Source organism: Drosophila obscura, unplaced genomic scaffold (assembly GCF_018151105.1).
Source record: "Drosophila obscura isolate BZ-5 IFL unplaced genomic scaffold, ASM1815110v1 contig_189, whole genome shotgun sequence".
Taxonomy (NCBI): domain Eukaryota; kingdom Metazoa; phylum Arthropoda; class Insecta; order Diptera; family Drosophilidae; genus Drosophila; species Drosophila obscura.
This window is the reverse complement of record NW_024542777.1, coordinates 1915612-1925387: the sequence shown is the minus strand read 5'-3', so window position 1 is coordinate 1925387 and position 9776 is coordinate 1915612. Positions and strand designations below refer to the sequence as shown.

At 51.8% G+C, this 9776-nt stretch overlaps 1 protein-coding gene across 1 annotated transcript; it reads right to left on the bottom strand.

Annotated features, from left to right (window-relative positions):
• Nucleotides 1-761: 761 nt before the first annotated feature.
• Nucleotides 762-4214, bottom strand: LOC111066723 (fat-body protein 1). Its single transcript, XM_022355551.2, has 2 exons — nt 4031-4214; nt 762-3951 (listed from the first exon to the last, which is right to left on the bottom strand). Exons 1-2 carry the CDS (start codon nt 4119-4121, stop codon nt 971-973), a joined length of 3072 nt encoding a protein of 1023 aa, XP_022211243.2. The 5' UTR covers nt 4122-4214; the 3' UTR covers nt 762-970.
• Between the last annotated feature and the right edge of the window lie 5562 nt (nt 4215-9776).

The window sequence follows — 9776 nt, the reverse complement described above, 5'->3', positions numbered from 1 at the left end:
GGCGTCTGCGCCATGGCAGATATGCACAGGTGGGGGATGCACTGGGATAGAATAGGCTGGGATGGGATGGGATCTCTGTCGTTGTTGCAAATTGAGTTGTGTGGCAAGAATAAGAAAAGTCTATTATAGTGCCAGGATGGGACTGGGACTGGGGCTGGCTCTGGCTCTGGCTGCCTTCTAGCCATTTTGTCGTTGCATTGTCTGGCCAGCCCCACATCGACACGTTTTGTGGGCGGCTATTGTTTGGGGGCGTGGCGCCTGCCCCTGTAATCCCTACCAGCCCCGATGGACATGCAATTTGCATTGAAATTGTTTTCCGAAATTAGAAAAGCCAGTCAAGTGTAAGTGCAAAGAGCCCGAGTGTGGGGAGGATAAAGCGATGACATAACCACTCTGAGGACCATTAAGGGAACTGAAGGGAATTGCCCCATCAGAAGCCAGAAACCAGATACGAAGTGAATTCTGGTTCCTGGGACCGATGCAGCCAATACCCTGGCCAAGAATATCCTCTAAGCCTGGCAGTGGAAAACTTGGGAGTATTTATGATTCATGCGTTTAAGTTCAAAGTTCTCTGATAATTGTCTGATAATTTGAATTATTCTTCTTGACTGGGATTCTTGATAGGTAGAGAAACCCTTCCTCAGAGTCATTGCTAACTTCCTTGGATTCTTTTGGTACTCAGCCATAAAAGCAGAGAGAACCACACCGTTGAGACCCAGTCCCACCTGGCCCTTTGATTGGTTTGATTGAAACCCATGAAGTTGTAATGCTTTTTGCATCGATTGCAAGGATTTTACTCAGAGTTAATATAGTTATGGACGTACAACGATTACAAGATTATAGAACATTTTTCCACGGTGAAGTACGGTGAACTAAAAGCTAAGATTCGTTTCGTGGGCTTCCGAGTGGGGTACAGGGCGGCTGGGCGGCTGGTCGGTCGATCGGGTGGTTGGTAGTAGTCCGTTCGAGCTCAGTTCTCCTGGACGATGACCACGTCCTGCAGATGGACATTGGGCAGCTGGAGCAGCTGCTGCTCTGCAGTGATGGGACGATCCAGGGGGTAGCCGAGCGGACGGATGTCCTGCAGCGAGGCGGAGCCTATGCCCAGGCTGATGCTGGGAATGATTCTCCTCTCCTGCTGCTCCAGAACCGGGGAGGCAATCACAAAGAGCTGCATGGGCAGACCCTCGGGACGGCCACGGGGCAGGAGGAGACGCTGTGGGAAGCGTCCGTTCTCGCCGACCAATTCCTGTGTGTCCATCTCCTGCTGACCCCGCAGCTGCGTCATCACACGGCGATAGATCTCGCCGAGTGGCGTCGCATCTCGGCTGGTGTACGGAATGTCGATGGAGCGCTGCTGGATGCGGTTGGTGCCCGGCTGCAGCTCCACGTTGATGGCGTCCAGCAGGAGGAAGTCACGACGGCGCTCGTCCAGGGAGGCCTCACGGCCCTGGGAGTCTAGGCTGGGGCCCAGGAACACACGAATGACGACATCCTGTGCCCGCTCCGAGCTGATCTCCATGTCGATGAGGAAGGGCTTGTTGTTCAGGCGTCGCTGACGGCCCACAATAGTTTGCTGGATCTGCTGCTGCTGCTGGATCTGCTGCTGCTGCTGCTGTCCAATGAGGTTGGTCAGGTCCGTGTCGGTCTCCTCAATGCGGGTGCGCAGCTTGTCCACGCGCACATCATTGATGGACACACCCTGCATGCCCAGCTGGTCCCTCCTGTACCCGCCCAAGAGCTGCTCGCGCTGTTCATCGACGATGCTGACAATCCGGCGGAGCGTATACTGGACCAGAGGGTCGCTGAGGCGAATGCCCAGGCCAGAGCGGTCCCCTTGCAGGCTGTTCTCTTGGATCAACTCACGCACAATGCGCAGGATGCCGACCTGACCAAGGCGGCCCAGCAGGACGTCAGCAATGAGAGCTTCCACCTGCCGCTGATCCTGGAGCCGACCGCGGATCGACTGAATGTTGAGCTGGCCGATGGCCTGCTGCATGCGCTGCTCGATTTGGTTGATCTGCTCCAGCAGCTGACGATTGCGCAGGGAATCGATGCGGATCTGGTCCAAGCGGAGGGCATACCGTTCCGATACGGTCTGGCGGGGGTTGTTGAGCCACAGATTCTTCTTGTCGACGGTCTGTCCAATGGTCTCCTGGTTCAGGCGAGCCACCAGCTGGCGCAGATTGTGCAGCAGAATCTCACTGCGGCGGGAGTCCGAGTCCTGACCCTGCTGCTGGCGATAGCTGGCGAGGCTTCGGCGGGCGCGTTGTCCCTGCCTCTCCTCCCCAGTGCGATCTTCCACCTGCTCTTCATCGTCGTCGTTGCCCGTCAACTTCTGCAGGCGCTTCTCACGGTTTCGCTTCAGCATGGCCAGGATCTCGTCATCGCTCATGATGGACAGACGGTTCTCGCTGCGAATGAACTTGAGGATGTCCTCATCTTCGATGGGGCGATCGAGCACCTGACGCACCTCCCCGATGGAGGCCACACGACGGGGCACCATCTTCTGCTGCTGGCCGACGCCGCTGCCGATCTGGTTGAGCCGACGGCGGTTGATGTGCACCAGACGCTCATCGTCGCGGCTGACGCTCTCCAGCTGATCGGCATAGCTTTGAGTGCCTTCCACCTGATTGCCATACCGCTGTTGCACCTGATCCTGCTGCTGCTGCTGCTGCTGTTGCTGTCCAACTACACGACGTCCTTCGCTGTACCGGCTACCGCGCACCAGGCCTGCAAAGCGCTGACCTCCTGTCTGCTGTCCTTGCTCCTGCTGGATGCTGTTCAGTCGGCGGCGGCTGACGTGCAACAGCCGATCGCTGTCGGCACTCACAGTGGGCAAATCGATGCCGCCTCCCTGGCGCGATCCCAAGTAAATGCTTCCCTGTCCGACGCCACGCTGCAGAGGCACACGGCCCATCCTAATCTCATTCTCATCATCATCATCATCATCATCATCATCGTTGTCGTTGTTGTTGTTGTTGTCACGGCGCAGGACACGCATGAAGCGCTCCCTCTCGTTGCCATTGATGCTCTCCTCCTGCTGATCCTCGTCTCCCTGCTGCTGTTGCTGCAGGCGCCGACGGTTCACATAGAGCAGGCGTCCACTGTTGATGCCCGCATCCTGATCCTGTTCTGTCTCTTGAGAGAGGGGAATGCGCTGCTGCGGAACCACTTGCGACTCACCCTCACCATCACCCTCGAGAAGGGCCAATTCCTGAATGAGGTTCTGGACAAAGTTGCGCATGCCGATGTCGTCGGTGAGGAGGGAAATGCCTTGGCCCTGCTCCTGTCCCTCGATGGGGATCACCACGCGGCTCTTTCCCAGCACAGACAGCCGCGACTTTTGTCCTTGCTGCCTATTCAGCGCCATCTGCAAGCGCATCTGCCGCCAGGGATTCAAAATGTTCATCAGGGGGTTCATCGGGTGCTGGCCGAGGCCGACGACATCGATGAGGGAGGGGCGCTGGGTCTGCTCCAGTTGAATGCGCTGAACACGCTCAACCACCTGCGGGTCCAGGTACAGCTCGGGCAGCAGCTCTTGGACAGCGGGCACGATCAGGGACTGGGTGTCCTCGCGGTCGCGAATGGCTCGAACCAAGGCACTGATCAGCAGCACGGGATTGATGTTCCGCCGCAGGTAGACAACGTTGCGCTGCAGAGTCTCGAAGTCTACGGCACGCACCAGCAGGCGGTAGATGCCGCGAAGCTGCTGCACGTCCTCCACGCTGACAGCCGAGTAGATCTGGTGCTCGTCCAGCAGACGCCGTTGGCGATCCAAGTCAATGACGCGCTGCATTTCCGCATCGATGCCGCCGCGGTAGCGCTGAGGCTCCACAATCAAACCCTGGTCCAGTCGGATGAGCTCATCGTTCTGCAGCGGCTCCTGGATGTTCTGCACAATATCCAGGATGAACCTCTGCCGCTGCAGGTCCCCGACAGACATGCGTCCTGCAAAGAAAATGAAAGCGAATGTAAGGAGAGTCGAGTCGAGCCGAGTCTGGGGCGCGGAGGCGGAATCACACGCTACCTATACCCTGGACCGTGACTGGATTCACGGTAATCCGTCCAGCGGCGACCAGAGTGACCGCACAGGCCATCAGTAGCAGGATTTTGTTCATCTTGCTGGCTTCTCAGACTCCTCTGGGTTGCGAGTGTTCACTTGTGGGGCTTTGGCACGATGCTGAAACACAGACCAGAAGGCGACTGCATATTCCATCGGAGTCCGGAGGCTCTTTTATACCCAAAAGTTCCTATCTGCCGGCAGGGCAGTGCATCCGTAGGCCTATCGCTGGACTGTCGGTTGGGTTGAATGCCTTTCGCGGGTCCAAAATATGTTTATCAGTCCAGTCCAGTTCAGCTCAGAAGCGGAGCTGCGAAATCCGCACGTTCATTATGCAATTAAAATATTGTTGTTTTTGCAAGGCAAAAGGCAAAAGGTCACCGCCAGTCACAGATTGTACTGGTACTCAGTCCTAGTCTCGGACTGTGGCTGTGGCTCTGGCTCTGGTTTGCTGTGGGTCACCTGATCGCAGGTTCTATCTTAATTGGGTTTTTGCCTGCATGATCTGTGACCTTTGCATGGTGTCCGTGTTTGTGAACAATTAAATTTCCATTTAGCTATATTTGGGTACTGGGTACCTCCTCGAGCATCGACACCCCTGAATGGAATAATTTGTACAAGCTGATTAGATAGGAATTAGTACCTATTTACCTAAGCAGAAGGTGATAAGCACAGCATGAATCACCCGAGCGACCCATTGGGCCACTCCTAATTAATTTGCCCGATGTTCATGCTAATTGTACGTTGAGTGCGTTCTGCTTAGAAACACTTGAACTTAACAGATAGAATTATTTGCCTGCTGTAGCTTTGGCATTTGCATTGGCATGCATCCCTATGAGAATCGACCCGCCTTACAAGCCTTAAAGTAGATGTGGCAGCAGGTCTTCGAGTGCACATTTTGCTAGTGTTGTGTGCGGGACATGGAGTCAAGTTCGGTGCTGGGTGGCATGTGGCATGTGGCAGCGCCATTGTTTGCGCGAGTGAGTGATTGGCGATTGTGGAAAGATGCATAAAGGAATGCCAGACCTCTGTGGGTGCCCACTCCATGGCCGCGATGGTGGGGGCTGGCGCTGCGCCATTGCAATTTTCTATTCACATTTAAATTGGCAATTCGTTTGGCCCCGGCTTTTGTGTGCGGCGAGCGTTTTTATGGCCCGTTTTTTGTGGGTCTCTGCGTTGCGACAATTTTGCAACGTGCCTGGCATGCAACGGAAGCCGAGCGCGCTACGTGGGTGGCCGTGGCTTGTCCTAACTGATGTCATTGTTGCTGCTGAACCCGCTCCCGCTCCCCCATCTGAGTCTGATTCTGCAGCTGCTCTGCCTCTTCTAATGTAATTGCAATTGTTTGGCAGCTCCGGCCCAGCCTTTCGGACAGCAAATGGCCAGCAAAAGGCGCCTGTGATTTGCCCCTGCTGCACTTTACGCTTTGCACTTTTTTCGACTTGCCACTTTTGTGCATGCCAAGCGCATTTGTGCGGCAGTAATTGCTTCTTTATGGCGCGGGCGCCTCTCCGCCGCTGAGCCGCCCCCCGCTGCATGTTCAGCAATTATGCAGCTACAATTTCGCATTAATTGCTCCTTTGTGCTGCCCACTCGTCCACTCGGGGCTCCAACGCTGCAGCCGCCTATTTTTGTTCGCTTCTGTAAGCTCCGGAAAAAAAACATTCCTTCATTGTTCCGCTCCAGCATTTATGAGACTGGACCTGGCTGGTGCTCGCTTTAATTGCTCCTGGCCTAGGCCACTCGCCGGCCTGTGCGTCCAGGAGTCCCCTTTATGTGCATGGTAATGCCCTCAACTGTGCAACAATTTTCATTATGTCAGCATGCAATTTTGTTCGCTTCTGCAATAAAATCAATCCACTCTGCTCCATCGCTTTTTGGAGTCTTTCGGGCTCTTTTTTGTGACTTCCTTCCTGTCCTGCTCCGGATCAATCGATGCTGTATACACATTGAATATTTAATCCCCTTAATCCCAGTCCCAAAAGAGTATACATAGGTGCATATTATATGTACATATATTTAAATGACAAGCAACTTAGGTAATCTCCCAGGTTTTTGAGCTCTTAAATTGTGTACAGACTTCTTATCGCATTAGAGTTCTCGCTGTGAAACACAGTGGACCCTGGCTCTGGCGGAGTCGTACGATTCAACACTCTGCGGTCTGCCAATGTGATAATTGAGCTCTCCAAATAACCCATCGAAATTAATATCCAATTGTGTGTCTCCATGTATCCACTCCCCACACGATTATCGCATGGACTTAAAGGGAGATTTCATCAACCCCCAGCCCTGAGCAGGCCCAACGTGATAAGCTCGGCGACATATCCTTGTCTCAAGTGGATTGTCAGCACCCAAGACGTGTCCGTTGTCCTTGTTCTCCGAGGCACAGCGGCAGCCAGAGCCAGAGCCAGATCCGAAGGTGGTGGATGGTTTCTGGCTTCGGTTTGGGTTTGGGTTTCGGTTTCGGATTTTGGCTTTGTCGCTGCTCGGGCGCTTTGACTTAAATGCGATTTAATGCCTTTTTTGTTTGTCTTTCATGCGTCGGATATCCGTGCGACGCGTCGCACTGTGGGCGTGATAAACCGCAGGCAGGCAGACTCCTCCTTGGGCTTTCGGGGGAGGGCCGCAATCTCCTCCCCCGTCACTGGGTCGCTAATTTGCCTGACGTTGTGTTTTTTTTTTATGTCTTAACTTGGCCCGGGCGTCTTAATCTTATATCCTTTTTGATTTTTTCACTTTTTCGCTTTTTTCGACATTAAAAAATATTTTGTCGTCCTTTGTTGGGTTGATAAAACTGCTTACAAATGCTTAAAAAATTAAAATTTATTACAAGCGATTATGTTGGATGCCTGTGGGGCTCTCCACAGCGCCCTCCCCCCCCTCTCCAGTAAGTAAAGAAGAAAATGCAAATGGAATGTCATTGGTTTGGCGCTTCAACATATTTCCGGGCATATTTATTTTTCTGTGGACATTGCCCAATTGATTCATGGCCCCACAATATCCTTTGCGTAATGGCCCTCGACCTCTCGGGGCCACCTTAAACAGCAGTCAGCAGAATCAAATGAACTAAAGCGAAATGAGATGGGATGGGATGGGATGGGATAGGATGAGATGAGAGGGAACCTCGCCGAAGAAAGAAAAAGTACAGCAAATAAATATAAATATAGTAATAATGAAGCATTGGGGGAAAGAGAAAAGTCGAAAGCCAAAAGAAAATATTTCTTTTTATCAGAGCGGATGTGAGTGTGCCACGAGAGAAATAGCAAAGGATGGGGAGGGGGAGGGGGAGGTTGATGTTGAGGTTGAAGTGTTCGAGTGCCGGAGTGGGTGCGATGGGCGATAGAGCATGGAGGTGGGGAAGGGGCTGCCAGCATCCTTCCAAATAAAACAAAAAATTCCCTGCCTCGAGTAGTGACAGGAAAAGGAAAGGAACGGAAAGAATGGGAGATGCTGGGGGAAGGGGAATACCCTGCCTGGCTCATTGCTACTTTTGTCACCGCGCTGCTTGCCCTGCCCACCCCCCCGCTCCACAGCCTCTACACAAAGCAAATCAAACAAACTTTTATTTCACACGTTTCTCGCTCTACTTCTCTCTCCCTCCCTCCCCCAAATGTTTTTCCTATACCCTTACAGAGGATATTCAGCGTATCAAGTGAATCCAGCTAGGAATATATATAGATATTACTTTATGTCCATTTCGTTCTTAGACTTTGCCTGGGGAATGATGAATCGGGAAGGGTATATGGAACTGCGGCTCCTGCAGCTATCCGCCTGTCTCGTATGTCTCTCTTGTTTGTCTTAAAACAAGTGATTGCTGGAGGGTATGGCGTGGCTTGACTGCGAGTGGAATAAGGTGGGGGTCTGGTCGCACGTGTCTACGCGTGTCTGTGAGTTTTGATAGCTATTGACTTTGCCACGGAGGGGGTCCGGGACAAGCCGAGCAGTTGACCCGTGAAATTTTGATAATTGCCACAGAAGAAAATCGCGCGAAAGCGTTAGGAAAAAGTGCAAGATACTCGTAAGTAGTTTTGCAGCCAGTTGGAATCGGTCAAGTAAAATGATAAATCTAACCCGGGATGCGATGAGCCCCCATTTAAGCTCCCGATTAAGTATTAAATTCCCTTAAGACTAAATTTAATTTAAATTAATATAAAATGTTGCCTACTTTTTGGGTCCGTCCAGAGAAAAATCATTTTATTATTCAATTAGCTTCAATTATCTCAGCATGATCTGGGAAACATCTCAATATGCTGCACGCTCCCACAGCCGAACGATTTCATTCATTGGTCTCTTGGGGGTTGCTGCCAGTTGCTGCCCCATTTCGTTGGGTAAATATTGTTGTAGCATTCCACAGTGTTTGGGCCAGTGTGGAAGCTGCTCCGCTGCCTGGTTCTTTGTCTGCGGAGGTGAGAGGTCAGAACACAAACATTAAATGCGTATTCCAGTTCTATCGAGGACTGTCACTAGCACCAGGACACTATAAAAACGACCTTGCGGGCAACAAAAGGCAGACAGACACTACCCTCTTTCTCCCTCTCACTCGCTCACTCGCTCTCTCGCCCGCTCTGTCCCTGCCCTGTGTCTGTGGGAGCAGACAATCATTGCACGACTTTTGCCTGCCAGGGAGGGATTGAGGGGATGGGGAGGCCCTGGCCCGAGTTGGGTGTCTGGGTTGGGAGAGGTCGTCTTCTTCTTTGGTGCTCCTTATCAGCAGTTTGGTTGCGTTGCAGCGTGGCATTTCGGTGACTTTTATGTGCGGCTTTTCAGCTGGTTACGATGTTGTCGCGCTTTCCCTGCCTCCCATCCAGCCCAGCCCATCACATCCCACCCCATCCCCGCAACCTTCCGGGCCACCCCGTGCTAGTGGTGGTTGCTTCTTTGTTTTGTTGTGCCACCGAATAAAGTGTCAATTGTTTTTGGGCCTGAGCGCATTTATTGACACGCCTCATCGCATTAACAAGTGGGCGTACGGGAATCCCATTAACAGACGGCGAACCATCCCGAACCACTGTCCACACCCACCCGACACGGCAGACAATCCCATCCACCCCCCGCTGCGAGCTGCGGAAATTTAAACTAATAATCAACGCATCAGCAAACATTGTCGTTATTATTCAGACGCCCGTGTCGCCCACAGGCGCTTGCCACTGACTCTCCACAGATTGCATATTCGTCCTCGCTCAGTTCCTTCACTCTGAAGAGCTGCATGGTGGGGGTGGAGTGGAGTGGAGTCATGTGGAGTCATCAATCAAGGAACTTCGGGATACAAGTACATACAAGTACAAGTGAACCATTTAAAAATCGTTTATTTTCTTACAGTTTTGTTTTTGTTTTTGTTTTAATTAGGGTTTTACTCGCTTTTTTTTATCACAATAAAATATAGTGTCTTTCTTTAATACATACATATATATTACACAAAAATTGGGCAACCAAGTTAAAGCAATAAAACCTAAAAATCAATTAAAAGATTCTTTAAAGCAATGACTCCATTGGGGCTCCATTGGGGCATGCAACCAAAGCTCACGCAACATTCAAGGCTGCCGAAAACACAAGGAAATGGGCTTCGTAAGGATATTTCGAAAGATCAGAAACAAATGCAAACGGATCAAAATATTTGGTTTGAAACTAAATGAAAATGAAATACGCTCGGGCGGGGTGGGTCACATTTTCATCAGTGGGTGAACTTAGTTTTACTGTAAGTATATTGGGCTTG

What these genes read in the sequence shown, in the direction of transcription:
- LOC111066723 (XM_022355551.2), bottom strand. Translation starts at nt 4,121, where the DNA reads ATGAACAAAATCCTGCTACTGATGGCCTGTGCGGTCACTCTGGTCGCC. An exon ending in AGTCACGGTCCAGGGTATAG is followed by an intron (nt 3,952 to 4,030) that starts GTAGCGTGTGAT and finishes TTTTCTTTGCAG; the next exon opens with GACGCATGTCTGTCGGGGAC.